This window comes from Dermacentor variabilis, chromosome 4 (genome assembly GCF_050947875.1).
Source record: "Dermacentor variabilis isolate Ectoservices chromosome 4, ASM5094787v1, whole genome shotgun sequence".
Classification (NCBI taxonomy): Eukaryota; Metazoa; Arthropoda; class Arachnida; order Ixodida; family Ixodidae; genus Dermacentor; species Dermacentor variabilis.
Window position 1 is genome coordinate 85,625,825 of NC_134571.1, and position 22,049 is coordinate 85,647,873.

The following is a 22,049-nucleotide window of genomic DNA, read 5'->3' on the forward strand; positions in this document are numbered from 1 at the left end:
GTGCAAGGTGATGTTCTATTTACTTATCGCATCTTTTTGTTTCCTGTCCTCGGTGCGGAGTAGTAATCCGTATTTTCTCTTGTGACAGACGTCCCTGACGTTTCTCCTTTCTTTTGTCTGAGTACGTGCAGATCCCATCCACGAGCTCTATCACAGGGGTTACAACGCGCCGTTAAAGCGAACTTCTTCAAAATGTTACCGTCAGGGTTTGTTTTTTCTTGCAATGTCGCCAGCTTAGGAATAGCTGCTCTACAGCTCGAAAATCAATGCTCTGTACATTATATATCAGAGGCAATTGATTACCGTTATATTTAATTATCGAACACATGAGAACCAAATCAAGTGGTCCTGACTGCAGTCGTCTACATACGCTGTGTGTAACAAGTGCCCTTAAGAAAGCGACACCGATTTCTCCATGCAGGAGGTGCTGAAGGTTTTACAACAACCACTAAGGGAAGTCGCTTTCTTCTTAGAATGAAAATAAAAAAAGAGGAAAAAGAGGTATTGCAACGACAACTAGAAAACGACTGTTTTGTATTGGGTGAAATGTATTCATTTATGATGATAATGACGATTTATTTCGTGTATGCTGCCAATCCGAACTGGGATTATTGCAGGAAGGGCACCCACAAAACAAAGATGTTACAAATATATTCGTACATAACAGATATATCACGAGGAATGTAAGCGAGTACAAAGAAAATTAATGGGTTGTATACAATATTATTTGGATTTGACACAACGCGAAAATCATACAGTAAACACATTTGTAAAAAATTACGAAACAGTATTATAATATATCTTATATACAGCATATGCGAAAGTATACCCGACAAGATTAGGTTACATTCATCTCTGTGAGACACGGAAGTGGCTTACCAATAAATATAGAAAATTACCTAAATTATTACAACTATAGGGATACATGATAGCAGGCCATTTCATTCCATCATCGCGTGTGGAAAGAATTAGTATTTATTGTAATCAGTGTAGAGAAGGTATTCCTGTTGAGTTTGGGGACGCTTGTGGCGTGATTGTCCAATGTCTGTGATAGATGGGCACACCTGAAACTATCAATGTTGGTCTGACTTGGAAAAAAAGCTCAAACATCATATGATCGTATCGTGGGAACTACAATTGTACAAGCAAAAAAAAAAAAAGAAATATGAGAAGCCGGTAGAAGAAGAACGACCAGAGCGAATACTCTGGCGTCTCGTTATGAGCACGTCCTTCGCAGCCGCAGCATCTCGCAACAACAGGGAACGGGTTAGAGGGGAGTGGGGTGGTGGGGGCGGTGTTTTGTGCCGACGGCAAGAATCGTCCAGACGGGTACGTCGCTGCGACGAGCAAGAAAAGAGACAGAGAGAGAGAGCGTGCGAAAAGCAGACAGCGTCGCGAGATCACTCGCCTCGGCCCCTTCCCCTCCATCCGGCCTGGGATACCGCGCTTCCTACCGGAAGTCATTTAAGCCAGCCAGCCAGCCGGGTCTTCTCGTCGTCGTCCTCTGTGGCGCGCTCGGCAGCACTCGGCATTGCAAGGAAAGAGCAATCTCCGCAGCCTAATTGTCGATACCGGCACAGTCCTAATTGCAATTAGCGAGCGCTGCCCCCCCCCCCCTCTCCTCGACGGCCAGAGTCAGCCGCGTGGGACCGTTTAGTCGGGACGAACCGCCTTGCTTCTGTTGTCTCTCTGCGCCGACGGGGCGGCCAAGCTTGCTTCTCCTACTCCACGCTATTTCACCCTGGTGTGTGTGTATGCGTATGTGTGCCTGCCAGACACTGTTAAGTTAGTTCTTTCCTCGGTCTCGCGTCTTCTTTCATTATCTAATTATTTGTTTGTTTATTTTGGTTCTGCTGGCAGATTGAATAGCTTGCAATCGGCGAAATCGAGACTTTTCTGTTTATTTTGTTTTGCCCGATACACTATGCTTCCGCAAGACACTCCGGAAAAATCCGGCTCATCCGAGATTGACTCTTCCTAATATATATATATATATATATATATATATATATATATATATATATATATATATATATATATATATATATATATATATATATATATATATATATATATATATATATACGAGCTAATAAAAACGTAGTTGTGATACTGGGCAAAGATGACAGAAGCGGATGGGCTCTCTTAATCGTGTCGTTCGTAGTTAGTGCCAGCCGACTTGAGAAGAGAAGCCGTAATTCGGACTGTTATAATTACGCCCTCATGAACGCAAAATTGATAGCACTATCAATTGTTTAGATTAAGTCGGACATTATATCTTTTTCTTCTCATTTTTTTTTCCTGTGAGTGCGCGTCGGTACACGACAGTGCGCTACGTTAACGTTTACATTTCTTCGGTCTTCGTTAGAAGCGCCGATGCTAGAGAAAGTGCCGCCGCGAAATAACGCCTCTGTATAGAGAGCCACTTGGAAGAAAGCGAGATGATCAGCCTCTCACTAACGAGAAGCGTACGTCGCCTGTTTCTTACTGTGATTCACAACGAAATGTGATTCGAATGCGGCGATTCCTTCTCCCTAACATCTGGTCAATTACGTGCACAGCTATACCCATAACTATGGCTCGAGTCAATGACGAAGTTTCGCTTTTATCATTACCCAAACGGCGATAACATTAGCCAACTCCCGGCAAATATACTACGCGTATTCACCGTCGTTATTCTTCACCTTGCATATCGTGTGCTGTATGAGTTAACATTACGACGGTTCTAATGATTCGTGAAATGCAAATTTGACACGCTTTGCGCGGTTCTGCCCTCATCACTATGCAAATGGCTGCAATATTAACCATCCCCAGGAAAGTATGCTACTTGTATATTCCAGGCCGAATAGGCTACCGTTATTATTCATTGTCGATTATACGTGCTACGCAATTGGACATCACAATAATTGCAATGATTCACTAAATGCATACTTGACGTTAAGTTTCTCGTGCCATTTACTCCTAATTTCCTCGCAAAAATCCCAAGTTCAAGGCTTATGGCAGAGGAGTTGTATATTTACCAAAAAAATGTAGTCACAGAAAATTTATTCATAAGGCAAAGTGTTCGCATCGGTAATTTTGCTTCGTTACTGCATTACGCGTTGTCGCTTTTCAGTGTCGTCTTTTCTTAATGACAAAAATACGAAAAAGCAGGAAGAAATGTAATAGACGCACCGGCTCTCGAAGCATTAGGAAGAATCAAAACAAGAACCTGTATTTTCTTTCTCCAAAAGCAAATCACTTGTTGCAATGCTAACAGCGTCTTGTCATCTTTTTCGTGCCTTAATGTTGAGAATATAAACGAACGCTGTCGTCCCGCTCAAGTTTATTTAGCGTCTCTTTCTCATTTTCTAGAGAAAATTCTTTGTCTCCGAAGTAGCTAGTGATACTTTTTTTTGCGTTCAAATCATTGAACGCACTTGGAAGGTTGCTCAAGCAGAGGCTATAATTCAAAACGATTAAAACATAAATGGAGTGCAGATGGGTAACATCGTCTTCCCTAAGTAAAGCACGTTACTAATGGGGCCGCGAAGGCAAACACGTCGAAGTTACAAAACGAAGCAGAGGAACCGAGGTAACCGCCTGCAGCAAAATACACACGGTGACCTTTGTAACGTTCAGTATAACAAATCAGTCTGTTTTTTTTTTCTTTTTTCTTTTATATGGAAGCATCAGCTAACTAGCTTTCCATCTGCTCCAAACCTAATTGTGTATTTTGACTGCCAGTACCATATCCAACTTCGCACATTCTAAGCTAGGAAGTCAGGAAAGAGTAATTTAAATATACCTTATTGTGCCAACGTGTGCGGCGACGGATTATTAGCATTCTTTGGCGCTATAACTTCGAGCGCAATGCTCGTAAAAATAAGAGTCGTCAGAAACTACGACATTGGAAGTAAACGCTTTTACTTGTCGGATGAAATGTCATCACCTTTTCTCAGGTAATTATTACTTGTTCTTTTAAACTATGTTGTTACTCGTTAGGCAAATCTGTACATCGTAGACCAACATGTATTTTTCAGTATTGCACCAGGTACAGGCGCATGGGCTTATTGGTAGAAATATGGTTGTTAAATTGTGTAGATAAAGCTCACCGCAATTACATTGATTGATTGATTGATTGATTGATTGATTGATTGATTGATTGATTGATTGATTGATTGATTGATTGATTGATTGATTGATTGATTGATTGATTGATTGATTGATTGATTGATTGAAAGGTTAGCACGAGAATTGAAAGCCTACCTAGCAGGGTTTATCATTGTGCTGGAGCTCGTCGGACGTTGTTCAGCAATACGCGGAAGCTACGTGTTGGCGCTACGCAACACATAAGGCAACACCTTATGCGCAGTAGAAGCAACGCCCCGTCAATTACCAGGCGTCTCGCAACGCTAGCCTGATCAGGAGCGCCGCAAGCGATGTTTCAAGTGTCCCAACTCGAAGGTTTACGAGATGAAAACGAAAGAAAACCGTCGGCGTTCGCAGCTTGAAGTTCATTGCCCGTTATGCTCAAACCGCTGCATGCACCACGGTGTGGCATGCGTATACAGACTCTGTTCAGCAAGAACGCGAGTGTCTGTGCGCACAACGCTCATGCCAGCAGCGGAAGGCGAAAGGCTGTTGGCTGGTGTGTCTCTCTCGTTTTTGTATATCTTCTAACCATCTGCGCGAGGACCGCGCATGCACCATCGGTACCACGACAGCACGACGACGACGACGACGGCGGCGGCGGCGCCGACGGCATCTCGAGTGCGCAAATGATTGTTATCGCAATAAAAAAGAGAGCTTTAGTGATAACCACCCTAAAACATGACGGTGAAATCTGAAGATTTCCATTGGGCACGCTTGTATTTGGATTCTAAAACATCTACTGGGCCCGTATACTGAATTGATCGCTTTCCAGAATGTTTTCACATTTGCGTGACAGGACGCACTGTGGAACAACTTAATAAAGGAATCTGTGCCCGCTTGCTTAGTCAATCGACGCAAATTGAAAGTAATATCCGCAAGATGAGATCGATCGAAAGCGTGATCTTTGTAACGAACTGCAAGGTAGATGTTTCACAAGAACTGCACGTGCGCGAGCTTAAAATTTTTTCTCACGTTCGTGACATCGAAGTGAGTCGAAATTTGCGGCGAATCAACGAAACTAGACGAACGTGTTCGCTCACCTGAGATTCCGTCATAGGTCCACCATTCTTCCCAGTTGCCTAGGACAGCTGCAAGAACAAGGACAAAAATAGGCAGATTAGTAAGTAAGACTGAATAAGCACATATGAAAGACATGATATGTCATTTAAATGCCTACTACAATTTAATACTTAATACTTCCTGTGGTTCATTGTTTCAGACCAGTGCAGTGGGCTACGAAGGAGGCCATACTTGTGAACTCTGGATTAAAATTTATGTTCTGAGAGGGGATGTATCATCAAGAGTACGAGCGTTTTGGCGTTCTGTCCTGAATGTAATACAAGCACCGCGCAAGGCACTGCGGTGTTCCCCATAGCGCTTGTGTTGTTTAGAAAGCTGAATCCTATATTTTGTTTTATATGTGAATAGCCCTCGAGGCATTATCCAGACCAGTTCTGTTTCCAGCTATCTAACAAATCTAACCGTTCGCGTGGGCCATTCTAGAAGGTAGTCAATTCTAAAATCTTTTACAGTTTATCCGGTGCTGGACGGAATCAGACCCACGTCAAACAGTTTTCTCGAGCACAGCAGCTCTACACTTCAGTGCGCTGCACCATGAATGCCTGTGGTGAGAGAGGTATACATTCTCAGTATTCGCACGCACAAGTGTGTCACGTGTCTCGGAGGCCGTGATCGTACCTTGCGGGCGCGACGCTAGATGTCGCAGCGTGTCCAGAGCAAATCGCAAGAGAGAAGGCCCACTACAGTGAACAGCAGAGGTAGGCATGGGCGCGCCGCGGGTTTCATGCCGCGCTGTCTGGGAAGCCGCGAAAAGATTTCATGGAGGCACACCTAAATGGTGCATTGCGTTCAGAAGAAGCGCGATAGCAGAGCCCGGCTGCAGTACGCGCATAATTCATGACGCGTTTCACCTGTTCGCATACTTCAATAGACATTTTATATGATTTCTTTCCGAATTTTAAGATAATCGTTATGTAACCCCAGCTTCGGAATTACTCCATTGAATGGTAGTTCCTGTCATCCCATTTTCTCTGCATTTAATTCCTTAGCAATAAGTCAGCTCATCATGTTCTTCATAAAGTCTGCGTCTTTCACCCTCGTGTCGTATTAATGAATCTCTTTCTCCCGCTTATCTGCTGCGCACACCTCTTTACGGCAGATACGATGAGATGCCCCCTTCTACTCCATAAACTGCCTTTTGACGCTGCACGACACTTCCCCTTGAAAGCGTGTTTCTCCTCAATACGACAATTACAGCGGCAAAACCAACTCTTATGAACAAGCGGGAGCGATTGTAAGCACCTATTAGTACACTTGAAAGCGTGCTTTGCCTCACTAAGTACGTTATTGCGGCAAAACAAACAATTAAGGGTGAGTGGCTGGAGAGCGAAATTATTTTATTCTCACTTTGATTATAGGCCACCGACGCCGATATTTTAACACATAAAGCGAAAGAACGTGCGAAAATTTTTCCCAAAATATAAAGGCTTTTTTACAAAGGATTGGAGGCTATTGTGCCACTTCATCCGATCACTCTGCAGCCCCTTCCCACTGCGGGGCCGGCGGACAAGTCGAGACCGCTTTGTAACGCTTCTTTTTGTTTGTGACGAACGTTTGCTTTTTACTAACGAAGTCAGTACTCTCACTATTCGCTGATAGCATGACAGTGTGACTAAGGTTGAACGAACGCGCGCGAAATCGTGACTGTCATAGAAAACTCAAAAACCATGTCACCGTCTGTCTTGTCCACGAGATATCGAGATATCTTGTCTGCGAGATATCTGTGTTCCCAAGTCTATTTATACCCATTTCTCCTCGAAGATTTAATGTGGACCAGCGTGCGTACTCTTAATTGAACGCATCAGTGCGCACTTCTCTGCTAGCGTCCTAATAGATGCTATAGGTAAGTGAGACAGATAGTCCATGGATAAAATTTATTGATTGTTTTATGAATTGAGACTATGATTGCGACGACAATTACAATTTCCTTTGGTCTGTGCAACTATAACCACACCACGATAATGCCTTTCTAAATATATGTTTACTCAAATCTGAATCCAATTCTTAACTAAAGCCCAGTGGGGAAGGAAATGGGAAGGGAATATTCTGTCCAGAAATGTGTTAGTTATTTATTTAGGGAAGCAAGGTTTTCGTCTTTGCTGACAGAAAACAATTATCTGCCATATTTTTATTTTTTCAGTATCTAGATGCAGCACTTTTGGTTTTGCAGCATTCTTGAATAGCAAATGCTTTTAGCCTTTCTTTTTATCATAGGCTGAGTAAAAACAAAACTATCAACATAAGCGAGTAATTTTAACGAGGATTTGGACTACTGCCAACGCAAAGGAGAGGCACTGAGCAGAGAACGCTCTGGTTCTCACACAACTATAAGAGTCCTGGGAATTATAGACTAGTACATCACGCTCTCGCAAGCGTCTTCATTTGCAGTGCGCTTTTGGTTCTGAAAACCCTGCAAAGCCCGAATTTGTTTGGAAGAAAGTCAACGTCTGGCTACACTGGCCGAATTAACAATAACGAAGTTTCAATGTAAGATAAGAGCCGGGTTTCATTCATTCGGATACGCGCCGCGGTGATTCAATTTGTTTGGTGTTCTTTATGCAGGGTAAGAAAAGTTCGCGTACTTAAATTTAGGTTCACGTTAGAAATGCTAGTTGCAATAGAACATTAGCTTGAGCAAGTTGGTTCACTAAGTACAGGTAAGATGTAGGCGTGCAATACCACGGTTCCAAGAAGGGACACGTAGGCCTCGTTCGGTCTGAATCGATCCTGGGCGTTCCGCGCCGGCGTGTCTCATAACCTGTGGGTTCGTTTGGGACGTTAGACCCCGCAATGTGATTTAGATTTATCCCACTGCGGCATCGACTGAGGCGCATGCTCTCGGGTACCGAGGCTTATATGGTCGCAAAACGCCGCGATGTGACTGCACACAAGCCTAAATAAGCACTTTGATGAATAACAAGAAAAGTTTCTAAACAAAAATAACATAACGGTACATTTCGACCGTGTATAATTAAAAGAAAGGCGCTTTTCACCGTATCGGTTACAAATAGTATCTGAGTTTCGTTTATTGTCAGTTTATAAATGTTTAAACGAACGGTGAGTAGACTACGGATAATATTCAAACGAGAGTCGCGAAGTCAGGCGCTGGTTAATTTTGAAATTACGGAAATATATGAAGCAGGCAGAGGACTGCATAGACCATCATATGGGGAAAAGATGTAAAAAACAAAATAACAAGCACAATCGCGCGATACATTTGCAACAAAATTGCAGAAGCTGTGCAATCAAAGTGCAATGCTATATTAACATGCAATACAAAACACGAATGCGCTATATAAGTGCATGAGAGGGTAAAATAATGGGGAATGTAAACTTAGTTATGCAGGTACTAATATTTCAGTTCGAGTGTAAATGCACAAAAAAATGATGATGAAGATTCGAGGCAACTTGGAAAGACATTCCACAGTATTATAGCCACAGGTATGCATTTGCAGCGAAAATAACATATCAAAAGTCATGTCACCGCAGACGACGTGAACTTCAGATTCATTATTGACAAAACTGGTAAAGAACTCGAAAAGGCGTGATTTATCATACTTAACGTATCTCTAAATCTTAACTCTGCGCGAAATTTCAGCGCGATCGAGCCCGTCGTTCTGCCAGAAATGGCATGTATATACCCAAAGCTGTTTTTTATAGGCAACACCAAGCACTTCGCGTCTACCGAATAGCCAAGGCCTCCTCTTCCCGTGATTCCATTTTACATACCCTAGACCTGGGAAAGCTGGACCATCTTACCACGAGTGCTACGCCTCTGACTATGCTCACTGCTAGCAACCCACCCAAAGCGTGTCAACGTACGAGACAGTTGAGCTGAGAAAGCGACAACTCGTACTATGAGGCATTAAACTGCGGCAGATTCAGTTCATTTGTGGGAATCCGCAAAACTGGGAATCTGAACTAACTGAAAGTGACCCAAATAAGGCATACAATTCATTTTTCGATAAACTAATCACTTGCTACGACATAGCCTTCCCGCAACATAGTGCTACAAAACGACCCAAAAAAATTAGAAAGCCGTGGATAGATGTAGTGCTTTTTACAAAAATCAAAAACAAAAATAAAATGTACCATACATTCCTTAGAACCAGAGACATGAATGAATTAGCCAAATTTAAGGAGTACCGAAACCAAGTAAATTCAGAATTAAAAAAGGCAAAAGAAAAATATTATGAGAAGGTGTTCTCGCGCATATATACGAATCCAAGAAAAGTTTGGCTGGAAATTAAGAAAATATCTGGAGGAAAGGCTAGCCCTCAAGACCTACAAATAGCTTCGGATAACGGCACTCTTTCGGATGAAGAAGCCGTCTCTACCCTAAACACTCACTTTGTTCAATGCTGCAGCAACATTTCTGCAGCAGATCCAGAAGAGATAGGGCATACTGTGAAACCGTCTCTTCAAAATTCTTTAATGCTATTTCCGGTGACACCAACCGAAGTAGAGAGCGTGATCAAAAACTTTAAATCAAACAGTGCTGCAGGTTTCGACGGTATCATGGCATCTCCTATAAAATATGTGTCTGACATCATCTCTAATGTATTAGCTCATATTATTAATAAAATGTTTGAGTCCGGAATTTTTCCTAGCAAACTTAAAATAGCCAGAGTCTGCCCGGTTCATAAAGGCGGTGCTGATCATAGTGTAAACAACTTCCGACCCATATCTATACTACCTCTTTTTTCTAAACTTTTTGAAACTGTTCTAAACACTCGACTAGAAGGTTTCTTAAGGAAATATTCTATTATTAGTATGGCGCAGTACGGATTTCAAAAAAATAAATCATGTGAGGATGCGCTCTTAAATATAAAACATCAAATACTGCAAAATATAGAAAACCGTTTATACACGGTAGGCTTATTTCTGGACCTACGTAAGGCTTTTGACAGCGTAAATCATGGTATACTTCTGTGCAAACTTTATGACTGTGGTATACGTGGTACAGCATTAGAGTTAATGAGAAGCTACTTAACGGATCGTTACCAGTTTGTTTCATATAACCAGGCCACTTCCTCACTTCTCAAAATACAGAATGGCGTGCCACAGGGATCCATACTTGGTCCTATATTATTTAATCTATATATCAATGACCTTCCTAACATTTCTTCCTCACCTAATATCATCATGTACGCAGACGATACTAATCTTTTCTTTGCAAATTCTTCCTTGCAATGCATACAAAAAGAAATAAATGATTATTTAAATTTATTATCTGAATGGCTGTACATCAACAAATTACAATTGAATGTCAATAAAACCAAATATATGATATTTAGACCGATAAACAAGCCATTGCCTGTTAATATAACTGTTCTATTTCAAGCAAAGAGGCTAGAACAAGTAACAACGCAAAAGTTTTTGGGGGTATGGTTCCAAGAAAACCTCTCCTGGGATAATCATGTCAATAAGCTCTGCAATGATCTTAGCAAAGTAGTAGGCTGTATGTACAAAATAGGTGATTTAATTCCTTTATGGCTAAAGAAATCAATATACTTCGCCCTTTTTTTCTCGAAGCTATCTTATTGTGTCTTGATCTGGGGAACAACTACAACAAAAAACTATGATAAGTTATTAAACTTGCAAAAACGAGTACTCCGAATTTTTGAAAACTACCATGGTAGGCCGCGTGACTTACCCACACACAATCTCTTCGACAAACATTTAATGATCCGAGCAAATCAAGTATTTTATTATAGATTACTCTTACATATAAAAAAACACAGGCTCCATGTTGTCAGCACACCCACTTCTTTTCGATACCCATTACGTTATGAAATCAGGAAAATACCATTCACGCGTACTAACTACGGACGTCAGGATATAAACTATCAAATACCTAGGCTACTAAACATTGTTGAACAAAAAATTGATTTCTGTGCACCTAATTTTAAGCAAGGTATAAAAAGCCTACTCATACACTATCAAATTAATTACACATAAATTGCTCTCGCACTAAATTTTTTTTTCTTTTTTTAATAATGCACTATATATGTATTCCTTAATATGCGCGGAAATGTGATTGCACAAACAAAAACTGAAGCATAAATGTCTTTTACACATAGTCATTGTATAATGTACACGTTATCTTGTTTATTTGTCTGATGTACATCGTACTTGCTTGTTTTCCTGGTATATTTGCTTTTTTGTTTGTACATCGGTTCATCATGTAAGCCGAACGCACTTAGGAGCAAGAGCCCCTGTCAGGCCGAATGGCCTTTAGCTCTTGGTTCCTCTTTCTGTAATGAAGAAAGGAAAAATAAACTTCAAACTTCAAACTTCAAACTTCAAAGCGAGACTTGCTTGAATCGTTTCCTTTATGTCCTACACAATAACGAAACGCGATGCGTACAAAATTGCTTTATTCACAACCAAGGGACTTGTTTACCCGCGCTAGAGTTGTGTGAGACGATCCCCCCCCCCCCCCCCCCTTTGCTTTCCATTGTCTTCATTCTGCGAGACACCGAAGAGAAACCTAGAGAAAGAGGCAAAGAAGCTACGTCCACATTTCAGTGGCTGTTACGCGATGGAATCATCACGATTTCAGAACCTAAAATATCAGCTCGCGTCAAACACCGCATTAGAAGTGTTGTCAGGTTTCGCGCGACCCCGCATCGCGCAAGATGATGTCACTACCGGCCCGTCAGGTCACCGCATTTGATTACGAAGCCTCTGAAATAGGTCCTGTTTACTGCTACTTCACGTTTCTGCCTCCGCCACTTATTTCACCATGCTTGCTGCATAAAACACTAACGTTGTTTTATGTTTCTTCCAACGTAACGGCGTGACTGTGTGCATCAGCATTGTATGCGCCTTAGCCGCCATGGCATAATGACATAAATGAATGGTGCACGGTAGACGAAGCTATATACCTTAAGCATTAATACTGGCGCCTTCGCGTTCACGTCAATTTCTGTCTCTAAAAGGCAGGGCGTGGCTCTTGTTACGACTATCGGACCACGCATTCGTATCATTAATGAATGAAAGGTGGAACCGCAGGCAGGAAATGTATATTACATGTCTCGCTACTTCGTCGGAATGGGCAAGAAAGATAAGTAATACTCGATTAGAATAAAGGGCGCTAATGAGGGTGATGGGAGTGCTGGTATTCGTAATGGTTGTGGTTCGTGTGAAGCGCAGTGCAGTGGTATATACGTAGTATGCGTATTGTAAGGCAGAAAAAGCAAAGCTTCCTGACCCTTGGAACACCACATTTACTTCTATTTCCTTTTTTCCCTTTGTCTCTGTTCTTACCTAGTTGATTTATATTCTGCTAGATTAGTTTATCTAGTAACGTAGGTTCACTCCTTCAGCTTCCATATTTACAGTATCTAGAATAGTGTATGCGTTGTACCTAGGCCCATATAACGTAAAACTATTCCAATCTGTCCTTCCAATCTCATGACGTCAAATTTACGTAAGTACCGATGCAAGCATCAGGCGGTAACTCTCAGCGTTGTGTGAAAAGCTCTGTAAAACGCTCTCCTCTGGTATAGGAGGTCACTTTTTTTTTTTGCTTTCAAAAGATTTTCCTCGGGCGATGGACACCTGGCAGCCTAGCTCCGGGCACCAACATCAGTAAGCGTTGGACAAATAAAGTTTATTCCTATCCTATCCTCAAAACGAATAGCATTTCCTACATTGAGCAGTATTATTTATCACATTGCCTGACACGAGTTGAGAGGCACGCTCAAGCGGAGAGGGTTTCGATTGGACCGAGCCAGCACAGTGAAACTAGGTAACCGGATGAGGAGGGTGGTGCCAGCGTCTGCGATTGGTGCGCTTACCCTTACATAGCTTGCAATTGCCGGTCGAAAATGGCAGTGATGTACGATGGAAGGTTAAAAATTCTGCCAAAACGGATCCTCAACAGAGAAGAGCTGGAAGAACGATGTCGTATACGCGCCGAAAGGGCTCGCTAACGTTATACTGCCTGGTAGAATGTTTACCATACGTAAATAAATCCATGCTGCCCAGCAGCTGCGAGTTCCCAGTGTCAGAGTGATCGACGGGCAGCCATTTTCTATTCCTTTCATAGCGGGACGGGTGCCCGGCTATTCAGAAAAATAAATACAGTTTTGTTCGGTATAATAATGCCTCTTTAACACGTACAGGTCACTTTGACGCGGCGAGTTTTCGCGGATTTATGACATCGTGAGACATACAGGCGAATTGAGCGCAGCCAACAGCCGAGCGCTAACAGCGAAAAAGGTGTCGAATCATAAATAATTATTGTCCTTTCATTTGGTCTAATCACGCAGAACCTGTGTGAACATATAATATCAGATGGGGCGTTGTCGTGGTTTCGGTGACGTCGCGTGACAGACAGGCGAAGTGAGGGTGGCTCAAAATTTCTTGACCAGTCGGGGAGGGCTGATAGCAAAATTGGAATAGAAAAGTTTGGAATGGTTTTACGGTATAGCCCCCTAGTGTGCAATACGAATATGGTTTCTTATATCTTGTCATTGTATTTGAAGGGAGCTTTTAGAGAGAGAGAGAGAGAGAGAGAGAGAGAGAGTGAAATAACTTTATTTAGTCGCCTGCAGAACGACACCATGACTAAATGGCACCGCGACGCGGGCCCTGACGTCTTCTCAACGAGTGGTCTCTATTCAACTCCAGCACGTGTTACTCCCGCGGTCGGTCACCCTGAGGGGCAACGTTCCGTCAGTTTCGCTCGGCCTTTGTCTTTCAAGAGCCACTGAGACCTGCTGGACGGCCCAGGTTTGGCTTTCGTGGTCGTAGTATTCCGCCGCAGCCGCGAGTCGCGGCGTAACCGTTGTACAGAAGCTTCGTCGGGGAACTTGGTGCAATCCCATAGGATGTGCGTCATGGCACATGCGGCACACATCACTCACATATACTTCCGGGTACAGATGCTTCATTAACACTGGGGTGGGCAAGGAACCAGTTCGTAATAAAAAAAAATCAGATCCCCTTTCTTAAAGAAAGATGGTTGAACGCGAAGCTTTTCCCCAATGCAAACTGAATCAGAGAAAAAGTCCAAAGCCAACGACCATGCAACGAACCCAAGAAGTGCTGAGCGACCTGATGCTATGCATGTATGATTTGACTGCTTGTTTAGGATTCTATTTTCCAGATCCTAAGACGAGCCCGTGTTCATGCGCACTTGCTTTCTCCGATAAGCAGGGAATCTCTGTTGATCACAACAGGGGTGGTGCCATGTTTATTAGAGGCAACTTGCGCTTCCAATGAACTTTGTGCGCATGCGCCACTCTTGCTGAGCTCGTCGCTTCGCACCGTTATCAGGCACTGACAAGGCTGGCCAGCTGACGCTGGCGCGGTAGTGCGAATGCAAACTGTGGTGCTCTACGCACATGTGTAAGTTGGCTTTTCTGCAATCTGTTTTCGGCGCTTATGGGCGAATCAGTGAGACATAGAATGCTTCGCTTTAAAAAATAGGCAGAAATGATCGACGATGATCGTCGATGCAAGCGAATAGCTCAGCGCTTCTAAAAAGCTATTCGCTTTGTTAAGTGAATGATGATCCTGATAGGATACATTTGTTACAGAAAGAACGATTAGGTAGCGCTTACTGTTTGACTGCGCAGTTCCGTAGAGAACAGAGCCATTAATCGGCGCATCTACAGCGGCAGTGTAGGTGGATTTACATATAAGCCGATTCGTCAAATGTGTGTTGTGTGCAGCGGCGTGAGCTCCAGCGTGCAAGGTGACTGCTTTCCTCCTCTCCCGCAGGAGTCCTCTCCCGCATCCACCACGGAGCGAAAGAGTGGCGGAAAAAGAGGAGAGCTGTACTTCCCGAGCGATTGACTACAGCACGCGAACCTTCCAGCAACACAAAGCTACCGCGCGAGAGCACGGGCGTATCGAAGAGCTAGTTGGCGTCCGGCAACGAAAAAGAACAGCTGTAGTAGTTTACACAATTGCCAATTGCACACTTTTTATCGTTAAGCATTTAGTTTATTCTGCTGTCGTAAGCGATTGCAAGTATTTGCACTAATAATCGCGCGTAACGAACGCCAAAACGAAGATGATTGATAATTTTTTTGAAAGTATGTCATTCACCATATAAAGCGACGTCAAGCGTCCTTTAACTACAGGAGATTAGGAGTACTAGCAACTTAACATTTCCTACCTTTTTTTAAACGCGCGACGACCATTATAATTCCATAAAACAAATTGATGTGATGCAGTTTCGGTCTCAAAGGGCTTGAACGTAGCAAGGCATGTGATCACCGTGTACGAAGACATTGAAATCGGTTGCACAAAACATCGTGCCTATATTCCTGAGGCAGACTATCAAGAAAAAAGTGATCGTTTGCCTATTTGGCGCTTGTACTTGGCGTTTGTAAGTGCGCCGTATGTTCCGATTTGTTTGCCCGCGCACATGACAGACGCAGCAGATACTCGCCTTCTTGGTGTTCCCGCTTCTGAAAAGGTATTCTGCGTCGGACAGTTCCGGCAAAACGGTGCTGTAGTCTACACATTTCTGTTTCCCAACCAGTCCACGCGCTGCCGTTCAATATACGGCGCAAGACCACAAGCAATGAGAGAGAGAGAGAGAGAGAGAGAGCACATAGTCGCAATGGAAATAAACCGCCAACGGAGCGCCGTGTGAGACCGCCGAGGCGAACTTTTTCAACAAGGGGGCGCTTTTGGAAAGGCGCAGCAGCGCCGCCTGGCCGAGGTTGTCTAGTCCATAGAAGCAGAAAGTGGATTAAAAGTGTGCGTGCGTGCGTGTATGCGTACGCATGTGTTTTTTCGCAGTTTTCAGTCTTTGTCAATCCATCACCAGCACAACTTTCTGCGAGACGTTCACTCTGTGATATATATATGAAACTAACTTCAGAAGAAGTTTCCTTCGTTGGAACTGTTTACAGGACCAAATAAAGAACAGTATTATCTCCGAACAGAGTTGGTTTCTAAACATCCAACTCCGTACCACGGAGTTGGATGTTTCGTTGTTTGTCCTTGTGGGCTCGCTCCGTTATCGTTCGTTCGCGCAGTTAAACAATGCCAGCTGTACGACTGCACCGCTCGTATTCTTTTTTCTTTAATCTCATGTATTGTCCACATGTACCACGTCATGGTAGTTCGCCCGCATAAACTTGTGGAGCTTGACTATTCAGACCCCAAAGGGCGCAGTAAATACGGGATGACGGTTTTACGCAGCAACGCTCGCAGAGCCGCGGCCACCGCTATTTACAAAAGAGAAAGAATTGTTTCCCTCTCGCTCTCACGACATACCTAAACGCACGCGTCAAAAACTCCCGCCCTTCCGGTACGAGTTTTTCCGGAAGCTAGCGCTAGACCCTCACCGGAAGCGCAGGAGTATAGGGAGACGCGCAGCGACTGTCGCCTTCTGGTTCCCACAGCTAAATCTGTTCCAGCGAAAAGCGTGGCGGACGTGCGCGTATGGGCGAGGATTGGGTAGAGAGAGAAGGGCGAGGTCGAGCCAAACGCACCGGAAAATGGCATCCCCTGGAAGTTGGCGAGCTTCCGCTTTGCAGTGCGCTCACGTCGTCGGCGGGCGTATTCAAGACAGATCGGATCGCTTTACGACGCTGACGCGGCTCGCATTCGCGCTCGTTAACAGCCGATCGGACCGAGCTCCGGCTCGAATCACTCCTCTCAGCGTAGAAGGAGTTTGGGGAGGTTACGGGTCGGGACTGACGTCACGGTGCGACCGCTGAACAGGCGAGTCCCTGGAGCGTTCGAAGACATATGACGCCCCCCCCCCCCCCCTCTAACTCTTTTTTACCCTTTCGTATCACGTGTGCTGGAGAGAAGGAGCGCAGCCTCTTAGCGAGGAACGAGATAAACGGTAGTGTTCGTATAAGGAGGAATGAGGGCCATGCCCGCCTACTAGGGGGTGTTCGACAGTCGTTACTTGAATGAACGCGAAATGGCTGGCGTCACAACCCGCTATTGTGACTCGCCTGGGCTTTAGCTTTGGCTGTTCATCACATCTCTGTGCTTCTATCTTCCTCCCTCTTTGTCTTTGTGCGCGCGAAAGGAACGCTTTTACCGCCTTGAGATGTCCGTCGGAGCCGATATCCAGGAATGCTCTGCTCCGAAAGATGGGGTTTCTTTCAACCTGTCGAGAACAGGACAGAACGCTTTTCTCTGTGGCGTTAACATCCCGCGAAAAGTGAAAGCTCACGTGCGCTACTATCTCGTCGCCGCCGCGCACGTCACGGGCAGGGTTGTCAGGCATTGCAAGTGTTGAAATATTACGCGCTTGTAATTGCAACGCCTTGTCCAACAAACAATGCCCAGTAACAAAGGCATCACCGACGGGACTCGAAGCTGCGTGTAGGAATTCGTGGATCCCAGTAGGCTAGTTGTTAAGTCACTAGTGCTGCAACTGATCTAAGTAGGGTAACACGTGAGCAGCGTCCGTTGCTGAAAGTTGGATTCCTTCTCTTTTTCACTGTGATTTCTCCTCCCTTCAATTTCTTTGCAGCCACCCCTACTCACACCAAGCCCGCCTACCCTGGAATCTGAGAGTTCTTTATTTGTGCTTACTTCGTCGGAGACTTTGCTTTCTTTAAATCTTCGTGGTGGTTTTTGTCGTTCAATGTATGCTGCATGTTAAACCAGCTGCGTAATACCCCATCCATAGCGTATTATGTCATTGATCCGAGAGCTTACTGATGAAACGGTAGATCACTGATCCAGTAATCTGTAGAGACTGAACACTCAACTGTCGGATTACGTGAAGCAGCTGAAGCTTTGTGGTTTTATTGTTTCATGACTGACGACTGGCACCTTTGGTGTGAGACATTACGGGAACTACGGTGTTCAGCGAAAAGCATATGTGGAAGCTTTTTACTGCCCTTAGTACAGACATATGTTTTTTGCTTTTAAAATTGCTCGGCCGTTGAAAGCTCGCTGTGCACAATTAAACGCAGTTTGTAACGAACATTGGTATTGTATGAGTCAGTTGTCCTGCGGATATAGAAGAAGATGCGGAAACGTATAGAGCAGACAAGGGTATGACGAAGTGAGGTCTAGCCTGCGCCATCTTCGCTGTTGCCGCCCCACTTTTCGTCTCCTTGCCCATAGCGTAAATAAACTCCCTTTTCTGTAGATCGCACCGTAAGATCTTCATGCAGGTTGCGGGTTACATCACGGGCAAATCACGGAACTTCGTAGAGGACATCTTGCGGGCCATTCGACCATATCGACTGAGAAGCCCGCTGCTTCGGCTTCGGCTACTACAACACCGATTGTTTTGCCCCCACTCCGAGATCTTGGCACTTTCTCCGGAACTGCCACCGTGGACGTCGAAGACTGGATAATCTAATACGATCGAGCCAGCAAGAAGAACTGACGGAACCCGACTATAATGCTGGCTAGTATCATCCATTGCCTCAAGTGAACGGCCCGTGCTTGTTTCCAAACACACAAGGAGGAATTGACCATCTGAGACACCTGCAAGCAAAAAGCAGCAGGAACTCTACGGGAAGCCAGTTGGGCGCCAGCGAGCCGCCACGAAGGAATTTCCGCCACGGGCCTAAATATCTCCTGAACCGTATGGCGTATGCAGTACATTCAAGATGTATTAGCACTCTGTCGGCGGATCGACTACAAGATGCCCGAAGGTGACAAAGTCAGCCGCATTCTTAAAGGCATCGCCCACGACGCCTTTAGTTTACTCGAGTACAAGGACAGCTCGACCGTCGGCGGCATTATAAGAGTGTGCCGACGCTTTCACGAAACAAAGAGCCGTCATGTGTCACAACGATTCGTTCGGCTCCGCAATACCGCCGTCGGCGTTACGGGATCTCCCCGTAACAATATGAAGTAACAACAGGTACACGTGTTCAAGAGCCAAATAATTTAATTATTTTTTTACTGCTAAGTATATCCCTCAATATCTTCAGGAACGTAGATGCAATCAAGAGGAGGCACTGAAACTTCGATTAGAAGTCCGGTGAGAATAATTAAATGAGCACACAAAATCGCATAACCTTTCTGGATGCCAGGACATACAAAATCAAATGTATAATTCAAACGTTTCCAGATCATTCACTCACAAACTATTAGCCTTTCTTCATTAAAAAAAAGAAGGCAAAAGCTCAGCTGCGCATTCATGCAGCCAGCCTCTTTCCTGGCTGCTATCCGAATATTTCAAGCTTTCTAAAAGAGAAAAGAAAGGAGTAGAAGAATAAGTAAAAGAAAGAAAGAAAGAAAGGAAGAAAAGGGGCTAGGGGAGGGAGAACAATGTCTGAGTCATAAGCACGGCTGCGGAACTTTTGTTAAAGACAATGAAGTCAACAATTTTTGCATGAGACGTGCCTGCACCGAAGAATATCGACAGTTTCTAAACCTAAAGAAGGAAACCGACAGGAAGGCTCCTTTCACTGCGGTGTGCGTTTTTCTCTTTTCTTTCCCTTTTGCTCTGAGGACGCTGAGAACCGGCAATTTTCATGGCGGTTACAATTATAGCATGCGCGACTTGAGCGCATTAATCAGTTCGCTGTGGTCCGCGTATCTCAGCGACTCCATCGTTGCATTTAACTTTCTTTTTCTTTCATCCGCCATGCTTCGTTGACGTATGACACATATAGTACGGAGAAAAATTAGCAAGCTGCTTTATTGTTTTAACGTATTATGCAGCCGCGAATATTTTTTTCTGAACGTTGTCTGCCAGAAATCTAATTACGTGAAGGAAGCAGCCAAGAAAAATAAATGGCGCTTGTTTTGTGGCGATATTAACTTTCCTATCGAGGTACTTACAGAAAGCTTTGTGTGGACATATAATATTTGAAAACAGCCGTGCATGTTATCTGCCGAGCTTTATCGTTGCTCAGGCAACCTTCCATTCCTCGACCTGTGTTCATGAAAATTTATTTTAATGTGTGACTCGAAGCGTAGCCATCGAACATAAATGTGTAATGCGCACTACATACATCCACTATTTTAAAAATCGTTACAATTCGTAACGTTCCCGACTATTGGTGCACGAATCTCCCTATTTATTGCAGATATAAAGAAAAGAGAAAGGTACGCTTACGAAATATCATAAATTGCGACTAAAACAGCCGCACTCGCGTCTGCAAGCAAGAAATCAACATTGAAAGGTCTATTATTTCTAACGCTTCAAGAGGCAATCACATTAAAAACTGGAGACTAAAATGAAGCCAGGCAAAATCCCTTTATCCCTCGGATGAAAGCACTCTGATAGGAAGTAACTTTGATCATAAAAGTCTCTCACATACACAATCGTTTTGACGGATTGCGATTTCGAAGAAACAGTTGGTTTGGCTTTCTGGTCTAGCATGCGAGTTTTCCATACGACGTGGAACCCTATAAATTACCACATCTCAAAAAGCAACGTCACCGGTTCTAGCTCCAGTATTCGCTGCATTCGCTAGACAGTTCAACGTTTGAAAAAAAAAAACAAGCTACAAATGTACCTCCGAATACAGAGAGCAGCACGTAGTTGACCTGGTCAGTGCCGCGCAAGTTAGTTGCGAGCAAATTAAACTGCAGTACTTCGAACAGAATGCGTGCTAACACTCAACTCTATAAGGGAAGCACAAACGAAATTCCATATACAGCATTAAGCCTCCACATCCCTTCCTAAATAATGAGCTTAAGCGTAGAGCTTCGAAACCCGTAGCTATAATCTGATGAAACATACGCAGGCGGTCTTCTCGCGTCTAGCTGCAACCACTTAGCCTCGAAGTCGAAAGGTAAGGAAGCGCCTCCCAGCCACTCCTTGTATAGCAGCTGCTCAACGAAAGCACGCACAGAGAAAACAGAGTGGCACATCCCTGGACGCTCCTTTAATTAGCGTCACCAGGCCGCAAACCAAAAGTCGACACGCATGCCTGCCGCGCGACGTCACGAAGACAGATTCGCCCGGCAAGGTTGACGCGTGGGGAGGGGGGAAACGCAAAAATCTATTATAAAAGGAACAGAAGAACGAAAATAGAGAGAGAGAAGAGCACGTTTTGCGCCACTCGGCGAGAAATTGGTGGTGCCTCGCGACGAACGAGGCCAACGCTTCATTCATTTTTTTTTCTTTGTTCTCTCATTTTCCTTCCCTGAAGGAAACAAGCGCTTATTTGCTCCCGGGCTCGTTTAGAGCGTAAATAATTTGGCAGGCCCCGACCAATTAATTACCCTCGCTCGACGCGCCGGCGCCATTGCGTGCGGCTGGCGTAGCACGGGTGCCCTCACTTATTTCCCCTTCCTCGGCTCTCCTCCTTTCCCCTCCCCTCCGTCTCCCGCTGGCTCCCCACTTCGCCGCCTTTTCTTCCAAGGACGTCATCGCAACAAGACAAGCCAAGCTAACGCTATATCGAAGGGTTGAGACAACAGCTCGAGGAGTACCGAACGAGGCTGATGTTTTAGATCAGAGACCGAGAGCGCGAAGTTAGACATGTGGATGTTTGAAGGCGGGTTGGAGTAGGCTAGAGAGGGCGCGAGTTGTAAAGGGTGTCGGTGAAAGGGAATGGGCGCAGAAGACCGGAATGCGCAGTCGGGCGGGAGCCAGAGGCTCGCGGAGAGGAAGGAAGTGGAAGGGGCCGCATGCTCGGCTCTCTTGGGCGGAAGTGGTGGCTCCTTACTTCCGCCTGGACGCCTTTTACTCCCCCGCCTGCCACGACGTCGAGCCTGTCTGGCGGCTGCCGCCACCTCGGAGCTTTGTCATCAGGCCAGAAACTTGGCCGTTCTCCATTCTTTCTTTTTTTACTTCGTCTCCGTCGTTTATCGTAATAAAGCCGAGTTTATTTAATTCTCTCCCAGCAGTTTGTAAGTAATTTCTTACTTTGTCGAAAAGAGTAAACCTACGTGCACCTGGTCTGCTTTAACGTCGGATG

General features: G+C 44.5%; 1 protein-coding gene across 1 annotated transcript in view; it reads right to left on the reverse strand.

Annotated features, from left to right (window-relative positions):
- CARPB (Carbonic anhydrase-related protein B) overlaps positions 1-22,049 on the reverse strand; it is a 259,795-nt gene that overhangs the window by 163,500 nt on the left and 74,246 nt on the right. Inside the window, exon 2 of the mRNA XM_075689676.1 lies at positions 5,175-5,222. Coding sequence (XP_075545791.1) covers positions 5,175-5,222 — 48 coding nt within the window. The remainder of the gene's footprint in view (positions 1-5,174; positions 5,223-22,049) is intronic.